Here is a 27499-nt window from a genome sequence, read left to right on the forward strand (position 1 = left end):
AAGACATATACTTAACATTGATTGCTTTAAGATAATTTCTCTACAATAAGTCTCTCTCTTTTTCCTGAAGATGGGAAAGAGTACTAAATGAAACCAGGTTGACCACATAAGAAAGTTTGAAAAGTTCTGAAGAACAATAATAAATGGGATGCCAAGCCCTCCTGATCATCATGTGGGTTGTTCCTGAAGGGCAACTTAGATTAAAATAGTTTATGGCCATTTCTATAAATTAATCATTAAAAAAACATACACTTTAAGTCTGTTAATGATGCAGAGTATATCACTATATGAGATCATAATGGCTGTAGATTGTAGTTCCTTAGTAAACCACTCAAGAAGGGACACATGAGAACTCTAAGATATACAGAAAATAAGAATCAATATAAATATTATGGTTATCTTAATATTTTAAAGTTAAGACTGTAGCAGAATACATGATATCTATGTTCTTTTCTGTAAAGTGCACATTGTGTTCTTGTGGTATTATTAGATTACTTTATTGACAATGAAAATATAATTATATTCTGGATTCAAGACCTGTCTCTCCATCTTTCCTGATTCTTCAATCTTTCTCTCTCCTTTTTCTTGCTCTGCTTGTGTGTATAGACGTGATCAATTCTCACCATCGCCTTCTGTCCTGTCCTTTGAAGAGTCCTTTCCTAGATCCTGATACGTTTTAAACTATTTTATTCAAGCACTCTGCTCTCCATCCTTAGTAAGATTAACAATGGCCCTTAATTGTTTAGGGAACCCAACTTGTTTATTTTCATGTTCACTACCCTGTCTTTTTTCAAACGATATGGTGATGCTTATAGGGTGCTCCTACTTCTCTGGCCAGTCCTCCTTAGTCTCTTTTCCACTTTACTCTGCTTATTCCTTAAATGTTGAGATCCTCCTCCCTCCAATATAATTCTTTGCCCTCTTTTTCTACACAGAGATCTGTGAAGTACCCGAAACTGAAAGAAAATGTTTGTGTTTTGTGAAAGGTTGTATTTTCCTCCTTGGGAGAGTGTCTTTGGCTTTCATCAAAATCTCAGAAAGAGCCTTGGCTCTTCTTAACAGGGTTAAATGTCCCTGCCCTCGCACTCCGCTTAGGTTATTTCATCCTCTTCTTTACCTATAACCACCCTTTTAATATGCCAGCCACTCCCGAATTATTTACAGGGGGAAAAGACCACAGTTGGGGCGGGAGGGGGGGCGAGAAAAGGAAAAGGAAACCAAGATTCAAGGAAATGTTGAAGAATCAGAACAAGAAGAAACTGCACTGTAAATACTGTTTCCAGCTCAGTTTATTGAATCCCGTTGAGGACCAGTATACTGAATGTTAGGCGTGCGTTGGCAGGGTCATTTACTTCAGTTTGTCAGGGGAAAACCCCAAGAGTAATCGGGTGAAACTGAGGCCGTGTGCACAAACACCCTAGTTGCTAGTGGCGGAGAAGACGCACCCAGCTCCTAGGGTGGGGACAGGAGAGTACCAGACAGAAAACCACAGCAGCGGCACTGCCCACAGCTACAGCGAAGCCAGACCCGGCTCTACTTTCACTGAGTCCAGCTAGAAACCCCGCCCAGCACCCCCGCGCCTTTGACGGACATCCAGTTTAATCAACCATCTTCCAATTCACTATAAACAATCCTTACTCCTCCCGCCTATCGTTTCCTTCTCCAGGCCAATCAAAGGAGTAGGCGGGATCATCCCTGGTGGGTTCCACCTTTTTTTTTTAAAAAAAGGGTAGACTGTGCGCAGCGTTCCGGCTAGGGGAAAAACACCTCCAAAGCTGGGGGTGGAGCTTCTGTTATGGGCACCCAGATTGGCCAATGAGGTGTCCCCACTACTCAAAGGCCCGGCCGCCGAGATGGGCGGGGCACGCGTGGTGCCCGGCCAATGGCGGCGGGGCGGACGAAGGTTGAGCCGCCGTGGGTAGGGTTAGTGTGAGAGGTGCGGCGGGGGAGGTAATGATGATGGTGGCGGAGGAGGAAGGCGGGGGAGGGGTTGCTGGGCACTGAGAAGGCGGCTCTGGCAGGGTTTTGTAGGGTGGGGGACGGTCGCGGGGCGACTCCGTCCGGGAGGGGGCGGGCGTGAGGCGCGCCGTCCGCCTGAGGGGCTGCAGACCCCGACTCCCGGGAGCGCTGCGGCTGGCTCGGCTGTTCCATGTGGCTCCGGCGGGGATGGAGGACTCGGTGGCGGCGGCGGCGGCTGCTGCTGCGGCGGCGACGGAGGAGCGGCGCTGAGGAGGGAACGGGGCCAGACTCAGCCCGACAGCGGGATTAGAGGTGTGAGGAGGGGGCGAGAGTGGCCGTTCGGCGGGGACAGGGTTCGGGGACCGGGCTGGGGTCTTCGGGCATCGCCTGGGTGACAGGGACCGTAGGCGAGCTACCGCCTGCCACCGCTGTGGGCAGGGGTCTGGGCTCTGTGCGTGAGAAGAGGAGACTCTGGCGGACTGTTCCCTTCGGATGGGGGAGGGAGGCACCGCACCCCACACTGTGCACTTGCCCCGCTGGTCATTGCTTCACGCCCAGGCAGGAGTTTCCATTTCCCTCCGGTTGGCAACATAGGTGGAGAGCCCAAGTGGCTTGGAGCCCGGACATTGCCCTCCCTCTGCCTTGAGATTTCCCTCCACTCCTCTTTCCCCATCCATTTCCCCCTCTTTGACTGAACAACAGCATTCCTCCTTGCTCCTTAATTTCTTCCAAGCACATATTCAAAGACTGGAGGCTGTTAATTAGCGGCTGAAAAACAAAGTTTATTTAAAAATGTTCCACACCTTCCTCTGACTGGCGGTGGACATTAAACAACATCCCTAGACTTTCCCGCTCTGCTCGCCCTTCTGTGATGCTAGGAGGGGGAAGCAGGGCCCCGACTGGCGTTTCTCGATTGTTGTTGATGTTGATTACCTGGTGTGTTGCTCTGCGTGTTCGGTGTGAATTGTAATTTCTTCCTTAACGTCTTGCATCCTTGATGTTACTGGCTTTTGAGGTTGATGTTTTGTTTCATTGTTTGAAAAACATGCAGAGAACAGAGGTTGTCTGTTGCAGTGTTATCTAACATGGGTGGTTAGTCACTCCTCAACCTTCTCTCATATTTTTCTCTTTGTTTTGCTTTTCAGTTCTCCAGAATACACATCATATAGCCCCTGAGGTGGAATGGTGATGTCTTCATGAGGGAACCTCCTCTCATTCATCCTGTCATGTGTATCATACTGTTCTTAACTGGGCCATTCATCTAAGATGGGATTTACCCTGTGAAACAGGGAGAAGACTTATGGACCCCAAACATCATTTGAAGTCCTAGTTGAGTTTTTTTTTTTCAAGCACAGACATACATGCAAAGCTCCTTTCTTTTGGGCCCTCTGCTTTGTTAAAGCTGCTGTGTTGCTAACCCAGAACTGCTCAAGTGACTGATCATCATGGCTTCAGTTTGGAAGAGACTGCAGCGTGTGGGAAAACATGCATCCAAGTTCCAGTTTGTGGCCTCCTACCAGGAGTTGATGGTTGAGTGTACCAAGAAATGGTAAGACCTGTCTGGGGGTAGAGTTGCCTGTGTTGTGGCCTAAACTCCGTGTGGCCTAAACTCTGTCTCTTCTGACTGCAGATTTACCTTTCTGAAGTGCACGAGTGTGTACAAGCTGGGCAGGGTACAGATCACTCTAACAAGTATTGTGGCATGCACTGTTGCTGCGGGTACCATCCCAGTGGGTGTTAATTACTGCACTTCAGTATGGCTCAGAGGGCTGTGACTGTGAGAGCTTACTAAGTACAGTTGATTTGGTCTTGAGGTCTTTCATCATTAGTGCTAGTTTAACTTTGATTTTTTTATAATTTGAAGGAGGTTTAAAGAATGACTATTGAATATTGGAAACATGCATATGTTGTATTGTAACCTATATGTGTTTTAATAGAGTTTTAATATGGAAATTTGTATTCCTGTGGGGGTGGTGGTAATCTATTTTATTTTCTTCTTGATTTTTCATTTTTCTTGGCTTAAAATAAATAATTTTTTATTATTTGAATAATGGAATGCTAGTCCATACAACCTTAGAAATTCTTTTGTTATATGCTTAGTCAGGCAACTGTATTTTATTTTAATTGCCTAATGGGATACATTTCTTGGCCAGACTTAAGGAAGCAATTAGTAGTGGTGGCCTATGATCTGTTTATTTCTACTTGAGCAAAGTAAATTTAGGGCTTTCTTTTCACTGCCTTGAATGGTAAGCAAGAATTCTTATTTAGTAAGAGAAAAAGAATTAATCTTAAGCAAATGGTCCTTTGGGTTTGATTTATTGCAGTGTTTATGTAGTATTAATGTAAAAATAAGTCTGTTTCATTGTCCACAAGGATTGTAGTCTCATGTCTGTATTACCTTTCTTTTTGACACCCTTTTTATTCCATGAGAAAAATCACTTGCTCTATTCTAGAACTCTTATAGCATATTTGAATATTTGGAAACTAGTTTCTGAATGCTTTTCTTTTGAACTTGTAAGCAATGTTATTTTATATGCAATTCAAGAAATGCATGCACTAATCACTTACTTTACACTAGCACTGTGGCTCTAGAGTTGAGTATGACATAATCCCTACCCGCAAGGAGCTCACAGTCCATGGTAATGACAGTCATAACTGTCACTGTGGTAGGAACAATAATACAAATATATATGATGTAGGGATTTTCATCCATCTCCATCATTTAAACAATTCAGTATGCTTAGGGACAGGTTATTTATTTCTCTGTGATTTAGTTTCCATTTCTGCAAAAGAAATAATAGTACCATTTCTGGAAAGATTATTGTGAAGATTAAATGAGTTAATACATGTAAAGTGCTTGGAAAAGTGTCAGGCACATAGTAAATGTCCAGTAAATTCTATTATTACTTACACATTTGGCAGTGGAGGAAGTAATTCTTTAAGGGAAGAGAGAGGGTATGATCTTGGGATAGCTTCCTGGGATCTGAGCTGGGTTTTGAAAGAGTCATAGTAGTTGGCTAGAAACCAAGGGAGAAGGTATATTTTGCCCTGAAGCAACAACCTATGCAAAAAGTTTGGAGGAATTAAAAAGCATGGGATGTGCTGGAAATTTAAGCAGTGTAGTTTGATAATAATGGGGCTTAAAGTGCAGGATTGGGGGAGTGCAGTGGGATATGATGCTTGAAAGGCAGGCAGGATTCCAATCCTGGAAAGTTATGTGCTTGGACTCTTATATGTGGCTTGGACTTTATTCTGTGGGTGATGGGTGGGGGAACATAGTGAAAAGTTTTGAGGGGAAGATACATTAGGTTTGCATGTTGGAAAAAGTCACTTATATGACTGTGGAGTTAGGATCATAGTGGAACCGGTAACTGGAGGCAGCGATGTCAGGGTAGCTGTTGCAGTAGGTAAGGTGAGGAAAAAGGCTTAGACTAGGGCAGTGCAAAGGAAATGGAGAGAATAGACTAAGAAACACTTAGGACACCAGATAGTTAGGACTTGGTGGTCATTTCAGCTGGAAGTCTGGAAAAGATGTGGATAAGGGAGAGGGAAAGGCCTAGACTGACACTCAGGTTTCTGGTTTGGAAGACTGGGTGCTGCTAACCAAACTAGGGAATGAAGAAGATCCTCATTATAAGTATTTTTTTAACTGGGCAGTATACTGGGAGTATCACCTGTAAGATGGTTACATTTGAGTCTATTTTCTTAAGGGATATAGAACATATCAGGTGATTCTTTAGTTACAAAATCAGTTTCATAGGGTGCCTGGGTAGTTCAGTCGGTTAAAGGCCTGACTGTTGATTTGGGCTCAGGTCATGATCTCATGGTTCGTCAGATCAAGCCTCATGTGGGGCTGTACGCTGCCAGTGTGGAGCCTGCTTGGGATTCTTTCCTTATCTCTCTCTCTGCATCTTTGCTGCATGTACTCTCTCTGTCTCTCAAAATAAACATTAAACAAGCCCACAAAAAAAAAAAATCAGTGTCTTCCTGATAGTTTGCAGCATCACTAAATTTTTTTCCCTTGAGAAGTGTGTAAGTTTTTGTTACTGTGTCTCAATGTGAAAGCAAGAGTGAAAATTTAACTTGATTACTATTGAATAGATGGCTTGATCATTTTTAGGGATGGCCATTATGGTATATCTATTAAATTAGGTCTTTATGATAGGAAATGGCTTTAACACTAGAAATACTTGGATGTTCTAGACTTTTCAATTTTATAGTAGTAACATGGAAGTTACTTCAAGTGTTGAGAGGATAAGAAAATAGATCTGATACAGAGAAGAAGGAATAAACTATAAAATGAGAGAATAGATAGCATTCCATTGGGATTGTGTCTTTGAAGGTAACCTGTGAAGGTTCTATTCCCTTTTAGAACCTTGTTACTTAAAATGTTCTGTGAGAAGCAGGAGTATTCACAACACCTGGACCACCTGTTAGAACTGCTGCCTTTCAGACCTTGCCCTAGACCTACTAAGTCACACAGTATGCATGTTAAAGTTTAAGAAGCAGTATTTTCTTAAACAGTGGAAAGAGAGAGAGAGAGAGTAGGGGAGAGAGCAAATCAGAAGCAGGCTCCATGCTCAGTGTGGAACCAGACCGCAGCCCAATCCCACCCATGACCCTCGGATCATGACCTAAGCTGAAATCAAGAGTCGGATACTCAACCAACAGAGCCACCCAGGCACCCCAAGAGCCAATATTTTAAAATAATGTTTCCAACCTTACCAAGTGTCTTTATGACTCCAGGATAAAGTATATTAAAAATATATTTTATATTAAAATATATATTATATATATTCTATGTGAATTTGAAACTCTAGGAATAAAGATGAAACTCAAGAGATTCATAGTGTGTTGATGGAAGAGGGTCATGGGAATCAGGGTATGTTTTTCAAGGGAGAATGTGTTATTTTTGTGATTAAGGCAAGGAGAATGTTTTCCCTGTTCTGTTGTCATGGCCATAGGGTATGAGCCTGGACATGCCAGATAACAGGATGAAGGTAAGAGTTTAAGGATCTTTTTTTAGATCTAGGCCATGAGCAAACTCACAGTACTTTACCTTTGATCAAAGGATGGATTCTATAGATTAGAGGATTTGGGGCTTCTGCTTTCCCAAAGTTCTTTTCTCTCTTGTCTTACAGTATTTCACCTTTGCTCTAGTTGATGGGGTATGAGTCCACTTCCTGATTCTTTCGTGGTGTAGTGGTTCTAGAACTTAGGTCAAGAACAAAAACCTGAATGACTTCTTTTCATCTTAGAGAAGGTCACTATACTGTGAGGTCCTATTCCTTATCACCCCTTGATTGCCACGTAGGGGCTCTAGCAAATTTGGCGATGATAGAGGTTTATATCTCCTATTCCTATTATTGTTCCCAAGTCATTTAATTACTAATCTCACTTAATTGATGAAGCTGTTGGCAAGTGGTGAGACTGGCCACTGGAGATGAGTTTGAGGGAAAGAGACTGTGCTGTCTTTTTTCTTAGTTTGTTTCTTATTTGTTCTTATATCATTGGTAGGCTTCTAGATTCTGAGAAAAATCTTCACTGTATGAGCTCTCAGCAGTTATTCAGGTATTTAAGGAAACTACTTGAAGTTGTGGTTATGATAGTTTAGGTTACAGAACTCATTTGTGGTAGTAGCTCCCCAATACATGATGTGAACCATTATGTATGAGCATATATCTACATATATGAACACATTTTATCTAGGTTTTAATTTTATTTAATTCTTAGGTATGACATTAAAAAAGTATTTAAAGTACTATAAACTTTTCCCAAAAAGGCATAAGTATATTTGTTTCTGATTTTCCATGTTGTGTAAGGATTCCTTTCTTTCTGTTTTTAAATATATATTTAATTATAATTTATTTTAAAAATAGGTAATATCACATGGCTCAAAATTCTAAAGGTACAAAAAGTATATGTGTGTATGTGTGTGTATGTATATATGTATGCATCTCTGAAAGTAATTCCTCATTTTCTTTATTACTTTACACCTTTTTGTGATCTCAGGATTTGAAAAGTTAAAAATAAAAAAGCCGTTCTTCCTAGTGCTTAAGTTTGTCGTGCTGGCCTGTTAGATAAAATGTAAACTCCTAATCTGATGTTCCAGGCTTTCTGTAACTGATCCAATTTAGTTTTCCAGTTGGACATTAGAATGTTGCATGTACTGTAAGTATTAACTTGAGTTTATGAAGGCCAAATTACATTAATAACTGCTCATTCAGATCCACTTCTTTGGATGGCTTCAGTGAGCATTTCTCTGTTGACCATTTAATGGAGTGACTTAGAGTTACATCAGCTTTTGCGTAAAGAACCTATACTTTTGAAGGACATTTGAACAAAGAAGAAAAAAGAATTGGACACAAGCTTGTTTTATTGTGTTTTAGGACTGTCTAGAAGACCATTGTGTCTGGAACACAGTAGAACAAGGGAAGGATGATAAAGAGGTGAGATCTGAGATGTAGGTAGGGGTCAGATAATGTATGGCCTTCAGGGCTTTTGGATTTTAAGTGTGTAGGAAGCCATTGGAGAAGTTTGGGCAGGGAAGTGATATAATGTGATTTCCATTTTAAAAAGATTATTCTGGGGGTTCCTGGGTGGCTCAGTTGATTGAACATCTGACTTGGGCTCAGGTCGTGAGTTTGAGCCTTGTTTTGGGCTCTGTGCTTACAGTTCGGAGCTTGGAGCCTGCTTCAGGTTCTGGGTCTCTTTCTCTGTCTCTCCCCTGCTTGCTCTCTCTCTCTCTCTCAAAAATAATCAATCATTAAAAATTTTAAAAAACAAGATTATTCTGGATGCTTTGTGGAATACAAATTGTTATGAGTAAAAATGGAAGCAGGGACACTAATTAAGCTATTGCAGTACTCAGGTTCCAAGAAGGTAGTGGTGGAAGTGGTGAGAAATGATCAGATATATGCAGGTAACAAACATACACTTCCACCACATTTTACTGAGGTATTCTTACACTTTCACATACAGTAAAATGCATCATTTTAAAGTGTATAGTTCAGTAAGTTTTGACATACATATACACTCATGTAACTGGAACATTTTTTGAAGGTATAGTTGACAGGACTTAATGATGGATTAGATATGCTGTAAAGTCAGAGATGGATCAATAAGGGCCGTAGATTTTTGGCTGAACAACCAGATGAATGCAATGTTAATTATGGGGATAGGGAACACCTGGAGAGGAAAAGGTTTGGCATGAAGGAAAAATCAGGAATTGGCTTTGCTTTTCTTGGTGGAGATTTAAACCAGGTGGAGATTTAATTAAGCAGTTAATTACAAGAATCTTGAGGTCAGTGGAGAGAAGAGGTTGGAGTCTCTTAGTAAATAGATAGAATTTATAACTATGAGGCTATAGGAAATTTCCTGTGGTGTTAATGTAGATTATGAGGACGGAGGACTGAGCCTTGGGACACTTCAACATATAGAGGTGGTTAAGAAGAGGAAGAGCCAGCAAAGGAGATCAAAAAACAAGCAAATAGCAAGGTAGGAGGAAAATTAGGAGAATGTATTCTCCAAGGAACCAAGTGCAAAGTGTATCAGGAAGGAAGGGTTTAACTGTGTTGAATACTGTTGAAAGGTTGAGCAAGATGACAGTAGCTTTGGCAAGGTAGAAAGAGCTAGTTACTTTGAGAAATGGTTTCAGTGGAGAGGTAGGGATAAAAGCATAATTAGCCTGAGTTAGGAGAAAGGAGGTGAATATGGTCAGTGTAAATACTTTTCATGGAGAATTCTGCTACAAATCAGAGAACTAGGTAATACTGGAGAGGGATAAGGAGTCAAGTTATATGTTTCACATGGAAGATATTGCAGCATATTGGAATGCTGATGGAGATGGTCAGTTAAGAAGGAAAAACTGATGGTGTGCTGGGAGAGGAGGTAACTTCAGGAGAAAAGTCCTTGAATAAGAGAACAGGAATAGGATCCAGTACCCAAGTGGAAAGACTGAACTTAAGTAGAAGCAGGGTAGGTTGGTAGATTTGGTGCAGGAGGGTATGGACAGTCTCTTCTTTTGGCTTGTTTTCTCAGGGAAATAATACTAGAGGAGGTAATGGAAAGAGGTGTCCAAGGATTGAGGAGAGAGGAGGCATTAAACTCTCAAAACAAGAATTGACTAGGGAAATGTAGGGTTGCTGTGTAGTGTAATGCTGAGGACCTTCTTAACTTTGTGGCCGTAAATTTAAAGTGAATGCAACCAGCAAGTTTGCATGTTTTAATTGAGCTATGTTTCTTATTTGGGTGCAGGCATTGAATAGGCAGAGTTGGATTTAATCAGGGTTGGGTTTTGTCATGAATATATAACTGTGAGAAAAAAATAGCAAGGATTCTAGTGATGCACCATGGAATATGAGATGGAAAAGGAGGAAAATAAGGACATGAATGGTAGGACGGTCAGTGAAAAAGTGAGGAGGATAATGCTTTTGATATGTTCAGGAGGTTGAATAGTTGTTGGGGTTGGGTTACCAGAGTGAATGAGCTGGAAAAATGGGAAGTAGAAATCAGAGTGAGATGCTTGATTGTGGAGGATATGGTTAATAGTAATGACGAGATAAAGGTGGTAGTCTCCTTTGGATCGTGTTTGCTCATCAGTTTAAACAAATAAGCACATGGGGTGCCTGGCTGGCTCAGTTGGTAGAGCGTGCTATTCTTGATCCTGGGGTTGTAGATTGGGTGTAGAGATAAATAAAATCTAAAAAAAAAAATAAAATAAATAAGTTCACATCTTCAATATTTTTTTTTTCTCCAAATGTTTTACTTTTGAGAGAGAGAGCGCACAAGTGGGGGAGTGGCAGAGAGAGAGCCAGGGACAGAGGATCTGAAATGGGCTCCACACTGACAACAGAGAGTCCAGTGCAGGGCTCGAACACATGAATCATGAGATTATGATTTGAACTGAAGTCAGACACTCAACCGACTGAACCACCTCGATGCCGCCTCAATATGTTTTTAATTAATATTCCATATACATTAAATATGAGTATACCTTAATTTTCTTTTTAAAAAAATAAACGAAATGGAATTTCTCCCTATATTTGAATAGGTCATCTTTTGTACTATTAGATTATGGCTGTTAGGTTATGACAGTGGCAGTTGGTGATTAAGGTGGAGTGGAGGAAAAGATTTTTGGGAGTGAAGAGGTTGGTTAAGGGATTTATAGGCTAAAGTGTGGGACTAATGGTCTCTGTGACTCTTGAAGTTGCCAAGACTAATTGTAGGAGAAATGGTTAAGACAGAGAGTCAGGTGCTAAAATCTTAATGAATGAGGGGAGAGGTAAAGCAGAAAGTTTTACTTTGCAGAACTTTGTGTTACAAGCTGTGTGGATCTCTTACCCCTTATTCCTTGAAAGGAAATAGCCCAGTCTTTCGCATGTGATAAATTGTCAAAGGTAGATTTAACTTTAGTAGGTACCAAATTGATATGTTACTTTGTTAGTAACTTTATGTTCGTGTTTATGGACCGTTTTTTTTTTAAACTGGAATTGTTACATGTAGTATTTTATCCATGTTTTAAATATTTACTACACGTGAAATTCAGCTTTACAAAAGTTCAATTGTGGAAGGTTATTTAAGGAAAATAGTGAAGATACTTTATGCCATAATTTGATATTGTAGTGCTTATATCCTAATTGCCTCCACACCAGATTCAGTATCCTCTGCATTGTTGGCACACTTTGGCTTGGTCCAGGTTGTTTCTTTTGTAAATAAAGTTTTATTGGAATATGGCCAGGTCCATTTGTCTATATCTGCTGTCACACTAAAATGGCAGAGTTGAATAATTGCTACACAGACTGGGTGGCTGCAGAGTTTAAAATATTTACTCTCTGGCCTTTTAAGAATAAGTTTACTATCCTCTGCTCTAAATCATTGGAGTTATTTGTGGCTACTGTTTGTGGAAGCTAGAGTCTGGTATCTTTCTGTCTTCTCTGTGCCCAACTACAAACTGTCAGTTGAACTTATTGTAGTCTAACTGCAGAAGAATGGAAGAGAGCCTACTGTGCCTGCCTTCCAGCTATAGAAAAACTTTACAGTAGCTTTAAGGAACATTTATATCTGTGTATGTACAAAAATATATTTTCTAACTGTGTGACCTTGGACAAATCACTTAACCTCTTAGTACTTCATCTATAAAATGGTGATGATACTAACAGTGTTTCCAGCTTAAAGTTGTTTTGACAATTAAGTGAAATAATACTTATAAAATGGTTAGAACAGTGCCTGGCATACAGTAAGCACTCAATAAATGTTACCAGTTGTTATTATCATCTGACTATTTAAGCAATAAGTGATGAAGAGAACTATCTAGACAAAAGGATAGAGTAAGCCAGAAGACTGAAATTATGACCTGAACATTTAAGAGTGTTAGAGAAAGATGAACTAGCCCAGAAGTTTGGAGTGACCCTAGAGGTGGGAGTAAACTAGAGAGCATGCTAGGAAGAAGCACTGTGCTGAATGAAATTAACTAAGTTTTGGAAAGACTTTGGCTTTTGAGGAAAGGAACTACATTATTTTTGCCTCTGGAGCAAAATCAGTTCATATGGTGTGTGTGTGTGTGTGTGTGTTTAATGTTTATTTTTGAGAGAGAGATGGCAGGAAAGGGGCAGAGAGATGGAGAGACAGAATCCCATGCAGGGTCTGTGCTATCAACACAGAGCCCACTGTGGGACTCAAACTCACAGAACTGTGAGATCATGACATGAGCTGAAATCAAGAGTTGGATGCTTAATTGACTGAGCCACCCAGGTGCCCCCAAATCAGTTCCCATTTTTATAACTTTATTTATTTTTAATAATCACTTCAGCTAAATAATGTGGCTGTGGAATCTAATTGAATTCATGTAAAGTAGAATTAATTTGCTAGCATTTGTGTATGCGTCCTATGGTGACTATTTAGGATATATTTCTGTATGATAATTTTTCTTGAAGAAATTTTTTTCCCATCACGATTTATTTAATGAACCCATTTAGTACATTGTATCTTTTAGTAATGTGAAATTCCCTTACCTTAGTTTGGTATCAAGTTTTGGCTTGTGTATTTGTTTTTAAGTTTATTTATTTATTTTTGAGAGATAGCCACAAGTGAGGGACGGGCAGAGAGAGGGAGACAAAGAATCCCAGGCAGGCTCTACAATGTCAGTGTAGAGCCCAATGTGGGGCTCAAACCCATGTACCGTGAGATTGTGACCTAAGCCAAAATCAAGTTGGATGCTTAACTGATAAGACACCCAGGCGCCCTTTGAGTTATGTATTTTAAAGGTTGATTTTTAAAATGAAATTTTAAGGGGTTATTTGAAGAAATTCTACTCTTATGATTCTAGTTTCACATTAGCTTTGCAATTAGATGCTCAGAGAACTTAAAACTAGTCATTTCTAGAAATGTGCTGTTGAGGTATCGAATGTATTTTAATTTTGTGGAAAATTTCAACAAAAGAGCTACTTAAGTAGTTCACTGCATGATATAAAAATAGTCCAGTGTACTGAAGGAAAAATTGCACAAGCTTTTTGAACTGAATGCTTAGTAGGGATGTTCATATTCTGCATCAGGACTTTTGCATATTTTATAAAAGGAGTAGAACTGAGTTTGTGAAATGGGGGCTACAGAATTACTGCAGGATATTAGTTTATGTTTGTCTTATTTATTGCTGTTATGGTGATATTTTCAGGCAGGTTTGCTAATAAGTTCCTAAAGATTTTCTTCAGTAAATTTGTTCTATTAAAATTCTTCTTTTTGTCATTAACCCTAGTGTTGTTATTTTAAAAGTGCTTTTTAAAAGAGAAAACAGTTAAAAGATCAACTTTAAAGTTCAATTAACCATAAAAGCATTGACTTTAATTGAAGAAGTTATCCCTTTAAAAGTTGATACTCTGCCCATGTCCAAAAGAGTTTGTCCACTTAAGAATTTAAAATAACACTGTGTTGACTAATTTAGGGATATAAATAGAACAGAGATAGTCTTAGAGGATCAGAGGATGCATGTTATTAGACACTTAGGAGGAGTTACCATTGGACACTGGACTTGGTTCTGAGTTTATTGGCAGCTAAGGCAAAAAGGGAAGCACATTGGCTCAGGTAGTATTTCTTCTGGCTAAAGAAAATATACAAGTGCTTTTTCAGAGGCTTTTCTTAGAACTTAATTCAAAGAGGATTTTTATTATGAGAAAAAAAAAAGGAGTAAGACATTGGGTAAGTCTCCAACTACAAAAGACTCAGACTGTTAAATTGGTTAAAGTTTACCTAGTTTTTTGTTCATCTAGTTTAAATCAGAGGTACAATTTGGAAAATTTATGAGAATGGATATTTAATATAAGTCATCAAGTTCTGTACTGTCCAGTACAGAACAACTAACTGCATGTGGCTATTTACATCTAAACTTAAATTAACTTAAATTAACTAACATCAAATTAACATTTGATGACATTAAAGTTAGTTTTTCAGTCATATTAGCCACATTTTCAAGTGCTCACTAGCCACATGTGAGTAGGGGCTACCATACTGGACAATGCAAGTGTGGAATGTTTCCATCATTACAAAAAGTTTTACTAGACAGTGCTGCTTTAGTCATTTCCTCTCAAACTAGCTGATTTCAGAATCTCTGGGTACTTTGCAAATATGGAGATTTCCATGCCCATTAGAAAGCTCGAGTTTGTAGGTGAGGAATGGTGCTGGCAAGTTTGTTTTTCTAGAAGGTCCCTGATGACTTGCTTAAGATCCATCATCATCCAGCCAGGTTTTAGAACTGCTGTATATGATTCTTTCTCAAATATCTGTCTGAAGTAAAGCTTGGGCAGATGCTGGATGACAAATCCTGTTGGTACTCCAGAAATGTTAATGAGTTGAAAATTTGAATTGAATTTTTCTTTTTTTCAGCAGTTTTGTGATGTATGTGTTTTTGTTGCAAGTGAGAGTAATATACTTTAGCTATGCCACATATAAGGCTGTCATGTTAATATAAACATTTGGATAGGTTTATTGATTCATTTAAAAAAAGACTGTTCTACAGAAGCAAAGACTATTGGAGGATAGTTAATAAATAATAATTTTTTAATGCAAAGTTTTGAAACTGCTCAAGTGCTAGCACTCTTATCATACATCCAGGCATGTCTCTCTCTGAGGCATGTCTCAATTCTCACTCCAGTTTTTCTTTGTTTGTTTCTTTTTTTTTTTCTTAATGTTTATTTTTGAGATAGAGTGAGAGAGAGAAAACGAGTGGGGAAGGCATACAAAGAGAGAGGGAGACACAGAATCTGAAGTAGGATCCAGGCTCTGAGCCCAGTGCAGGGTTCGAACCCACAAACTATGAGATCATGACCTGTGCCGAAGTCTAGTGCTTAACTGACCGAGCCACCCAGGCTCCCTTCACTCCAGTTTTTCTGTTGCTACTGCCTTGGCGGTATCCTTTGTCATCTTTTGCAAAGGTCTTGGTTTCCAAACTGTGCACTGAGGAGTCCTGAAGGCACTGCAGAAAACTCTACAGGTGTGCTAATAGATGGAAAGATTTTGAGGGAAATGACAGCAAACTCTTTTGGAAACCCCACACACTATACTTGAGGTAGTTCTTTTTCAAAATCGGATTGGTACACTCCTTTCATTGATACCATATTTTTACAAAGCTGAGTTTTGGCAATTGCTATTGTGGAAAGCAAGTACTATGTGAAAATATATATGGAACAGGAAGGAGGAGGGCAGTGTCTTCTGTGGTTTGAGAAGTTCTGCGGTGCCCAACACAGGTGTCAAGTTGTTAGGGCAAATATTCTTCTTAAGTTGTTTGGACCTGACTACTTAATAAACAGAATGGTTAGGTGTTTCCTTTGGCCTGTGAAAAAATTACTGGCACATTAAGGGCCTTGTAAACCCACAAAATTTGAGAACCTAGGGTATAGGCTTTTATGATAGCCCTTACTTTCCTAGCCCCTTCTGGTCCCTTATTTATATTACTGTGGTAGTTATCCTTATAAACTGAACCTTTCAGATATCCTGTTTGCTTAGGATACTATTGGTATGGTAGTTTTAATCTTGTAAACCTACCCTTATTTTATTTTAGCACTTTTTCAAACTGTTCCCCTTAAGCCTCCCGACTCTTGTTTAACTACACACAGTAGTTATTTGTTATCTTTCATAGTTCTCTATCCTCCAAAAATCATTAAATACAATGAGCATGTAGTAAAACTCTATCTTCAAGTAGCTTAATTGAAGCTGAGTTTATTCATGCAATAAGTTGGTTTAGAGATTGAGCTTAATGATTCAGCTTTATTTTGAAGAGTACTCTAATTTACAAAATAATCTTTTAAAATTGGTTAATTCATGTATTTAAAAACTTTTAATTGAAATTATTACAGGTTTACAGAAGAGTTGCAAAAGATAGTATAGACAGTTCCTGTATACTCTTTACGTAGCTTACTTTGGGTCAAATTAGGGCAAATAAATTTACCATGGCCGTTTATCAAAAGTAAGAGATTAATGTTAGTACAATATTGTTATGCTAAACTACAGACTTTCTTGGATTTCACCAGTTATTTCACTAATTAGTTATTTCACTAATAATCTTTTTCTGTTTGATGATGCAATTCAGGATACCACATTACATTTAGTTGTCACATCTCCTTAGCCACTGTAACCTATGGCAGTTTATCAGCCTTGTCTTGTTTTTCATGACTTTAATAGTTTTGAAGAGTTCTGATTAGGCATTTTGTAGAATGTCACTCAAATTGGGTTTCATGTGTTTCTAAAAAGTAGACTGAACTAGACTTAACCACAGAAATGAAGTGCCTTCATCACATCATATCAGAGGGCACATGATAGCAGCATGAGTATTACTGGTGGTGTTCACTTTGACCACTTGGTTTAGGTACAGTCTGTCAGATTTCTCACTGTAAGTTACTGTTTGTTTTTGGTTTTTATACTCAACTTGTTAGCAGCTATACACTAAGTCCAGTGCAGACTTGTGAAGAGGGGAATTTTGTTTCATATCCTGGAAGGAGGAGTATCAAAGGATTTGTGGACATGTATTAAAGCCACCACAAAATTAACAAATTTTGGAGGGAGATAACTTGTGAGGTTGTGTAAATATCCTACTTCTCTTTAAAGTTGCAACCACTAATATTAAATTCTTTAGTAGATTTTGGCTGCAGCAATTATTACTGTATTCTAATGATGATTTCCTTTAGTCTTCTCACATTTGGAATTCCATTAGAAAGATTTGACTTTTCTCATTTATTCAGTTATGTATTTACAAATAACCTTTTCGTTTAGTTTTCTTTGGCACTAGGTTCTAACAGGAGGTATATTGTTGCAGTACTATTTCTTTTTTAAAAAAATAAGCTTTTATTTTGAAAGAATTTCAGTCCTTTAGAAAAGTTGCAAAATTAGTGCAAAGAATTCCCATATACCTTTCACCCAGATTCCCCAAGTGCCAACTTTTATCATTCTCTTTTGCTTTCTTCGTATGTCATTTTTCTGTTAACATTACGTATGATGCACCTTTACCCGTAAATACTTAAGTGTGTATTTTGTAAAAACGAGGACATTTTCTTAGGTGACAATAGTTCAGTTTATTGAAACAGAAAATTGTTAATCTGTAGACCTAATTCATATTTCTCCACTTATAGTTTCATTTCTAGCAAAAAGATAATGTGTTTTGTAAATCAGAATCCAGTCCAGGGTCATATGTTACATTTAACTGTTATATCTCTTTACACTCCTTTTATTACTTATTTATTTATTTTTAAAAGTTATTTACTTATCTTGAGAGAGAGAAAGGCAGGAAGGGGAAGAGAGAGAGGGAGAAGAGGGAGAGAGAGAGAATCTTAAGCAGGCTTTATGCCCATCATAGAGCCTGAGGTGGGGCAAGATCTCATGACCACGAGACCATGACCTGAGCCAAAATCAAGAGATGGACGCTTAACTGACTGAGCCACCCCAGCGCCCCTCTTCATTCTCCTTTAATCTGATAAAATTCTTCAGTCTTTCTTTGTTTTTCATGACCTTGATACTTTTGAAGAATGTTCCTCAATTCGAGTTTGTCTGTTCTTTCCTCATGATTAGGTTCAGATTATGACTTTTTGGCAGGAATGCCAAAGTGATTGTGTGTACTCTCTGCATCATATAAATATATTTGTATGTATGTAAATGTCCTATTCCTTATCAAACTTTTAGCATTCAGTGTGGTTATATTTTTAATTCAGAACACAAATAGCTTTCTTTTCTTTTTATTTGTATTTTGCTTTAGAAAATCCCCATTCTTGTTGAATTATCTTATAAGTTAATGAATTTTAATGTGGTTCCCAAGAAAGAGTTATTTTTAAAGAGGTCTATTTCTGCCATCCCTTGTATCCTTTTCCCATGGCTGTATCCTTTCCCCCTTGTTCCATCCAACACCTGATTGTAACTAGTTTCATTATTCTGGTTTTTTTCTTCTCCTTTTTTAACAGATTTATTGAGATATAATTCATGTACTATACAGTTCACCCTAAGTGTTCAATTCATTGGTTTTTAGTATATTCCTAGAGTTGTGCAACCATCATCACCATCTAATTTTTTAGCATTTTCATCAGCCCTAAAAGAAACTCATACTCATTAGTAGTCACTCCTTGTTTGGAACTTCCCCTCCCCTCTTTGCCTTCTTCCACCTGCCCTGTACTCCTACCCTACCTCTGCTCTGGGAACTCCTAATTTGTTTTCCGCCTCTTTATATTTGCATATTGGAGACTTCTCATGTTAATGGAATTTTACTTTATGGTCTTTTGTGACTGATTTCTTTCACTTATAATGGGTTTTAGGGTTTATCCATGTGTATCATGTATCAATATTTAATTCCTTTTCATTGCTGAAAATATTCTGTAGTATGAATATGCTGCATTGTATTTATACTAAATGGATGTTTCTGTTGTTTCTACTTTATGGCTATTATTAATAATGTTAATATGAACATTTGTGTCTTGAGTATATACCTAGAAATGGAACTGCTAGGTCATATGGTAATTTTGTTAAATTTTTGAGGAGTTGCTAAACCATTTTCCAAAGTGGCTACATTATTTTATATTCCCACCAGCAATGTATAAGGGCTCCAGTTGCTTTTTATCCTCACCAACACATCTTACTGTCTTCTAAACATCCTGTAGGTGTACAGTGGTATATCATTATGATTTTCATTTATGTTTCTCTAATTGTTAGATGATGTTTAGCCACAGTCTTTTCCTGGGTTCAATGGCCATTTATTTTTGTTTGTTTTGACAAATGTATTCTTATCTTTTGCCCATTTTTATTGGGTTATCTTTTTAGCATTGCATTGTAAGAGTTCTTTATGCATTTTATATATAAGACACTTACCAGGTTTATGATTTTATTTTGTTCAGTGAGTTGCTGAATATCTTTTCACTTTCTTGAATGGTGCCTTAAGATACACAAATGGTTTTAAATTTCGTGAAGTCTGATTTAGCTATTTTTTATTTTATTCCTTGTGTTTTAAATTGTACCTAAAACTCTATTTTAATTTTTGTGTATGGTGGCAGGAACGGGTCCAACTTCATTCTTCTGCAAATAAATGTCCAGTTATTCTAACTTAACTCAGCATTATTTGTTGAGTCTGAATATATTTTTACTGTGTTTCTTTTTACACAGATGATCAGATACATGTACTTTTCTCTTTACTTCTTTCTTACATAAAAGGGGTAAGACAGTATTGTTGGTTCTCTCTTTCACTTTGCTTTTCACTTAACAAAATATTCTGGAAATCATTCTATACCATTTCATAGAGATCATCCTCATCTGATATTGATACACTATTATTATCTGAAGTTTACGGTTTACCTTAGTTTCACCCTTTGTGTTGTGCCTCTGTATGGGTTTTGACAAATGTAAAACATCCCACCATTACAGTATACAGGATAGTTTGTCCTAAAAATCCTCTGTACTCCACCTATTCATTCTTCTATCCCTTTTCCTAAATCCGTTGCAGCCACTGATCTTTGTACTGTCTCCATAGTTTTGCCTTTTCCAGAGTATCATATGGTTGGAATCATAGAATATGTAGCCTTTTCAGAATTGGCTTCTTTCACTTAGCAATGTGCATTGAAAGTTTCTCCATATCTTTTTGTGCCTTGATAGCTAATTTATTTTTTAGTACTAAATAGTATTCCATTGTATGGATGTACTAAAATTTGTTTGTCCATTCATTTATTGAGGGACATCTTGATTACTTCTGAGTTTTGGTATTATGAATAAAGTTGCTATAAATGTCTGTGTATAGGTTTTTGTATGGACCATAAGTTTTTAACTCAGTTGGATCAATACCAAGGAGCATAATTTCTGTATCATATGTAAAGAGTATTAGTTTTGTAATAGACTGCTGAATTATTTTCCAAATGCCGGAATCATTTTGCATTCCCACCACCAGTGAAGGGAAGTTCCTTAGCTTGACATCCTCACCTGGATTTGATGTCAGTGTTTTGAATGTTCACCATTATTATAGGTGTGTAGTGATACCTTGTTTTTTTTTTGACTTATAATAGTTTATTGTCAAATTGGTTTCCATATAACACCCAGTGCTGCTCCCCATAAGTGCCCCCCTCCAACACCATCACCCTTCCTCCCCCTTCAGTCCTCTATTCGTTTTTAAATTTCAATAGAGTCTCTCATGATTTTTGTCCCTCACTCTCCCCAGCTCTCTTTCCCCCTTCCCCTCCCTATGGTCCTCTGTTAGGTTTCTCCTGTAAAACCTATAAGTGCAAACATATGGTATCTGTCCTTCTCTGCCTGACTTATTTCGCTTAGCATGACACCCTTGAGGTCCATATCTTGTTTTAATTTACAGTTTTCTAGTGACATACGATTTTTGTGCATTGTTTCAAAAGCCTAGATGACATCTGCATAGTTTTGATGAGGTGTCCAGATCACTTGCCCATGTAAAAAATTGGGTTGTTTTCTTATTGTGAGTTTTAAGAGTTCTTAGTATTGGGGCACCTAGGTTAGCTGTCTGATTTCAGCTCAGGTCATAATCTAATAGTTTGTAAGTTCAAGCCCTGCGTTGGGCTCTGTGCTGATAGCTTAGAGCCTGGAGCCTGCTTCAAATTCTGTGTCTCCCTCTCTCTCTGCCGCTCCCCCACTTGTGCTCTGTCTCTTTCCCTCTCAAAAATAAGTAAACATTAAAAAAAATTTTAAGAGTTCTTGGTATATGTAGGTACCAGTCCTTTATCAGATAGATGTTTTGCAGACATCTTCTTCCATTCTGTGGCTTGTCTTTTTTCTCTTCTACAGTTTTTAAAAATGTTTATTTATTTTGCAGGGGGAAAGGACAGAGAGAGAGGAAGAGAGAGAGAGAATTCCAAGCAGATTCTGTACTCTCAGTGGTTATTAAGAATGTGACAGGATGTTGGGGTCCCTGGATAGCATAATTGGTTAAGATTCTGACTTTTGGTTTTGGCTCAGGTCACGATCTCATGGTTCATGGGTTTGAGTCTCATATCATGCTTTGCACTGATAGTTTTTCAAGGAATTGGTCCATGTTACCTAGGTTATCAAACTTGTGGTTATAGAATTGTTCATAATATTTCTATATTACCTTTTTAATGTGCACAGAATTAGGAGTGATGGCCCCACTTTCATTTCTGATTTAATAATTTGTTCTCCTTTAAAATATTTTTAAATGTTTATTTATTTATTTTATGAGAGAGAGACAGAATTTGAATGGGGAGGGGCAGAGACAGAGGGAGACAGAATCTGAAGCAGGCTCCAGGCTCTGAGCTGTCAGTACAGAGCCTGACCCAGGGCTCGGACTTACAAATTGTGAGATCATGACCTGAGCTGAAGTCAGATACTTAATTGAGCTACCTGGGAATCCCATCTTTGTTTTGTTTTGTTTTTTGTTAACCTGGTTAGAATTTTATTAATTGGTCTTTTCAGAGAACTCACCTTTGGTTTTTTATTGGTATCCGTTTTCAATTTCATTAATTTCTCCTCTAATTTTTATTCTTTCCTTCTGCTTAACTTTATGTTTATATATGCTCTTTTATATAACTTTATGTTTATATTTGCTCTTTTCTTATTTCCTAAATTGGAAGCTTACATTATTGATTTATTCTTTTCTAATATATGCAGCCAGTGCTATAAATATCCTTCTAAGCACTGCTTTTGCCAGATCCCACAACTTTTGCTAAGTTGTATTTTCATTTTCTATTTGTTCAAATATTTTAAATTTCTCTTGAGACTCTTTTGACTCATGTGTTTTTTAGAAGTGTGTTGTTTAATCTCCCAAGTATTTTGGAGTTTTCCAGTTATCTTTCTGTTATGGATTTCTAGTTTAATTCCATTGTGTATGTGAGGATACTTTGTATGATTTCAGTTCTTTTAAAATTTTAAGATGTAATTTATGGCCCAGAATGTGGTCTGTCTTGGTGAATATCACGTGTGAACTTGAGAAGAATATGCATTCTGCCCTCACTGGATGAAGAATTCTATAGATCCAGTTGAATGGTGGTGCTGCTCAGGCAATTATGTCTTTACTGATTTTTTTTTTCAGCTGGATCTGTCAGTTCCTGTTAGAGGGGTATGAAAGTATCCAGCTGTAATAGTTCATTCTTCCTTTTCCTCTTGTAGTTCTACCAGTTTTTGCCTCACATATGTTGATGCTCTATTGTAGGCTCTACACATTAGGAGATGCTATGGCTTATTGGAGAATTGACCCCTTTGTCATTATGTAATGCCTCTTTATTTCTTTTTATTTTATTTAAAAAATGTTATTTTTGAGAGAGAGAGAGAGAGAGTGAGAGAACACCTATGCACACACAAGTGGGAGAGGGGCAGAGAGAGAGGACAGAGAATCTTAAGCCGGCTTTGCTGACAGGAGAGAGCCCGACAGGGCTCAAACTCACAAACCGCGAGATCATGACTAGAGCCAAAGTCAGAGGCTTAACTAGTTGAACTTAATCAGGCACCCCATGTAGTGCCTCTCTTTATTTCTAATAACATTCCTTGGCGTAACTAACGTCTGCTTTATCTAAAATTATTATAGCTGCTAAAGCAATTTTGGATTAGTGTTAGCAAGGCCTGTCTTTTCCATCTCTTCACGTTTGATCTGTGTCTTTATATTAAAAATTGGCTTACTGTAGGCAGAGCAGGGCAGAGACGTTCCCTGGTGGGAGATACCTGCGAAACTAGTGTCTCACAGAGGCCCCAACGAGGCCAGCAGCACAGAGCCTCAAGAGGTCTCCCTTACAGGACTTTTCCCTCCTGGCAGCAGTAGAGCAGGGCAAGCCACTCCATAGTTCTAGGGAAATGGTTGGCTGGCCTTTGGCTTCCCCACCACATCCAGGCCCAGATGCAAGTCCGGAAGTCTGGTGTGAGGTTCAAAGTGAGGGTGGAGAGTGGCCCCCAGCATTCTATACCCAAGCCTGGCTCCCTGGGCCCATCTCATATATTGTATATACAATGCTGTTGCCACAGGCAGAGACTTATTAGGTCCCTGTGGGGTAAACGAGTCCGTCCTATTCCAAAACAGCAAGGAAAAACAAGACTTGTGACCCCAAGTCTTGAGGGATAATGAAGCTGGTTCTCATAGGATCTTGATAGCCATCCCAGGCCTGGGCAGCTTGGGTCCCACTGGGACAAGTCCAGTAAGGACAAGGAAGTCCTTATGGAGTTGGTGGGTAACCAGCATGAAAATATCTTTGTAGGTGGATATGAGAGGAGGGGGATAAAATGGTTTATTGTAGACAACATTGTAGACAGCATTCAGTTTGTGAACACAGCATGAGTCTTGTTTTTTTTTTTTTAACCATTCTGATAATCTTTTAATTAGTTAAGTTAGACCATTGTTGTTACTGATACAGTTGGATATCTACCATATGTTACTGTTTTCTATTCTTTGTTTTTACTCTTTGTTTCTTTTTTGCCTTTCACTCTTTTTCTGCCTTCTCTGTTTTATTTTTTTTGTCTGGTTTTAATTGAGCATCATATTCTCCTAGCATATGAATTTTACTTCTATAAAAACTTTTATTTAGAGAGTGCCCTTAAGGTTACAATACACATTTACAACTAATCCAAGTTGTTTTTCAAGTAACCTGATAGTACTTCACAGATACTGCAAGTACCTTATAACAAAGTACTCCCAATTCTTTTCTCATTTTATAACATTGCTGTCACTCATTTCACTTATTCGTGAGCTCTAATCATCAAATACAGTGTTGCTATTACTATTTTGAACAAATTGTTACCTGTTAGATTAGTTAAGAATTAGGAAAATAAAAGCTTTTACTTTACCTTTATTTATTCCTTCTCTAATGCTCTTCCTTTCTTTATGAAGATCTTAGTTTCTGACCAATATAATTTTCCTTGTTTTTGAAAAAAATTTTGAACATTTTTGCAAGGGAGGTATACTGTTGACAAATTCCCTCAATTTTTGTTTATCTGAAAAAGTCTTTACTTTAAAAAGGTAATTTCACTGGATACCAAATTCTACATTGGTTTTTTTCTTTCCCCTTGAACACATATTTAATAAATATTCACTCCACTCTCTTCCTGCTTGCATGATTTATGAAAAAAAGTCTGATGTAATTCATAGGCTTACTCCTTCATAGAAAAGTGTTTTTTTTTCCTCTGCTTTTTAAAAGATTGCCTGTCTTTGATTTTCTGTAGTGTGAATAAGATATGCCTAGGTGTAGATTATTTTATATTTATCCTGCTTGGTTCTCTGAGCTTCTAAAATCTGAGGCTATGTATAATACAATTAGTCAGTCACTAATTGTATTATACATAGTGTGTGTGTGTGTGTGTGTGTGTGTGTGTGTGTGTGTGTATAAAACAAATCTGTCTGCCATTCAAGATTCTCAATTTAAAATTGTGATTCAGGTCCTAATTTGTCAAATTGTTTAAGTTTGTATCTGGAGTTGTGGAGAAGATCCTGAATTTCCTATTTTACACAGAAATTATTGCACTTCCACATGAAATTTAGGAATGAGGTCTCTGATGCAATTTAAACAAATGTCCTTTTGGCAAGGCATTGATTATTCAAACATGTAAAATACTAATTTTCCAGGTGTATTAAGTATTTTGGAGATGACACATTTGCTTGAAAGAATCTGGATTATAATATAAATGTGACAGAACTTTCATTGGGTCCCAAAGGCTATATATAGCTTCTCTCCTACATAGAATGATTTCAGTGTTATAATTTGAGTGCCTTCTCCTTCCTATAGTAACAAAGTAAGGAGGTTTGTTACTGTAATTAAAATGCCTGTCATGAAGAAAACACTGGGTGAGGGCTGGAAAAGAGAAAAAGAGAAGAATGTAAGCCAGTAACTATGTTTGTGGTACTGGTGAGGGGGGTTAACATATTTAGCACTTTCAAAGGGATTTGAGTTCCAGCATTTGATGCTTTTGTGAAATGTTTTCTACCTTTGACTGTAAAGTTTTTAGAAACGATTTTACTAATTAAGCATGTACCCAGTGTATAGAGTAGGCACTTAAATGTTTCATGCAGTGATTGAAGTGGAATATATATATATATTTAAACATTTTTTAATGTTTGTTTATTTTTGAGAGAGAAAGAGTCTGAGCGCAAGTGGGGGAGGGGCAAAGAGAGAGGGAGACAGAGAATCCAAAGCAGGCTCCAGGCTCTGAGCTGTCAGCATAGAGCCCAATATGGGGTTTGAAGCCACGAACTGTGAGATCATGACCTGAGCTGAAGTCAGATGCTTAACTGACTGAGCCACCCAGGCGCCCCAAGATAGGATATGTTTTAACTTAAATTTGGATTAATCAAATTTTCAGTATTTCCTAAAAGAAATGATTAGTCTTAAATCTTTAATTTGTAGAGGTAGGGAGAAAAATTCTTCTGCTACTGATTTTCTCAGTTACACATGATGCTTCTAATTATATTTAAACAAGTAGATAAATTAGGTTATGTTTAATTGATATATTAAGCAAATTGTTAGATATGAATATGTTATTTTAGTACTTAGGTGAATTTTATATAATCAGGTTTGTTTCCTTAGAAATGTCAGTGGAAATGTAGTTTTCAGCCTTGCAGTTTGCCTCCTGTTTGTTATTAAGATGGTCTGTAATAAACTTGCGTCTCAACATTGTTAATAAAAATTTTAGACATTTCAGTAAGTATGTAGTGAAGTAGTGAATATCTTCCTTTGATTTTAATTTGCATTTTCCTGATGAGTAATGCTGTTGTGTACCATTTTTATGTGCTTATTGTTCATTGGTGTTTTTTTTTTTTAAGGTAGGCTACATGCCCAGTATGGAGCTTGAACTCAGGACCCTGAGATTAAGAGTAGCATGCTGTGGTGACTGAGCCAGCCAGGCACCTCTGTGTATCTTGTTTTTAAAACTCTTTAAATCCTCTACTCATTTTTTAAAAATTGGATTGTTTGCTTTCTAATTAATTTGTAAGAATTCTTTCACATATTCTAGATACCAACACTTTGGCAGATAAAAACATTATGAGTATTTTCTCCAATTCTATGTCTTTTCATATCCATAATATTTTTAAGAGGAATTTTTAATTTTGATGAAATCCAGTTTACCATTTTTTTCTATGTGGTGGGTGTGTTTTGTGTATTCAGAAACCTTTGCCTATTGCAAGGTCATGAAGATTTTCTGGTTTTTTTCTAGAAGTTTTACAAATAAGCATTTACATTTATGTCTACGATCCATTTCAAGTTAATATTGATGCACTATGTGAGGTAGAGGTGGAGGTTTGTTTTTTTCCATGTAGATATCCAGTTGCTCCAGCAGGGGATATTCTTAATGTGTGTGATTGGAGGATTAGAGATAGAAAGAAGTCAGAGTATACGTTTTTGTTAGCAAAATTGATATTTTTGTTGAAAACAAATAAGTGTGGTATATGCCTGTATGAACAAGCACACTTTGAGATATTGAATATTAGCATCCAGAATTAATATAACCTATTCAAAATATAAACTAGATAAACATTGGGAAATTATTGGATTCCAGGTAAAATACTGCTGCAGTTTCAAGTTGGTACCAGACTGATGGTTACAAAATATTCAGAGCTTTAAAATATATTTTGATATGTAGAGAAAAAGTAGACATGAAAATGAAAAGAAATATCACTCCACTAAAGCTTTTTTATTCAGATACTCCAAAAGAAGGAAAACAAAAATCTGCTTTGGCACTCGTGATTTTTTTTTTTTTTGAAGTCCCAACAGGATCAGGAGACCTATAGGAAGAAACCTAGAGAAGAGTAATTTTTTGTTTGTTTTTCTTCAAGAAAACTATAGAATAAAACTGTAGGCTAAACAGGTTAATATTTGAGCCTTAGGAAGTTTGAAAAACACAAGAAAAAAACTAGGATGTATTAATAAGCACTTAATAACAAGAGACCAGTATGCTATCATTAAGAAGAAGTCATTTTAGTCCAACCTGAATTCATTTTTTGGACAGATCTATTCCTTAGAGAGTAAGTGTGGTAAACATATTACATTTATAGTTCAGCAAAGGGTTTGCTGAGTTCCATGGTGATACTGTCAAGACAGAAAAAATATGTTCTGAAAACTGGATAATTTATTAT

The 27499-nt window shown here is 37.6% G+C and overlaps 1 protein-coding gene across 7 annotated transcripts in view; it reads left to right on the forward strand.

Annotated features, from left to right (window-relative positions):
- EHBP1 (EH domain binding protein 1) overlaps positions 1 to 27499 on the forward strand; it is a 443082-nt gene that overhangs the window by 89110 nt on the left and 326473 nt on the right. For 3 of the 7 annotated variants that reach the window (XM_029937455.1, XM_029937459.1, XM_029937457.1), the window contains exons 1-2: positions 2045 to 2271; positions 3105 to 3508. In XM_029937455.1, coding sequence (XP_029793315.1) covers positions 3405 to 3508 — 104 coding nt within the window. In that variant the 5' untranslated portion in view covers positions 2045 to 2271; positions 3105 to 3404. Of the gene's footprint in view, positions 1 to 2044; positions 2272 to 3104; positions 3509 to 27499 lie in introns of those variants that run through there. The other 4 variants (XM_029937458.1, XM_029937460.1, XM_029937461.1 and 1 more) reach the window with 2 other exon arrangements.

Source organism: Suricata suricatta, chromosome 4, assembly GCF_006229205.1.
Source record: "Suricata suricatta isolate VVHF042 chromosome 4, meerkat_22Aug2017_6uvM2_HiC, whole genome shotgun sequence".
NCBI classification, from domain to species: domain Eukaryota; kingdom Metazoa; phylum Chordata; class Mammalia; order Carnivora; family Herpestidae; genus Suricata; species Suricata suricatta.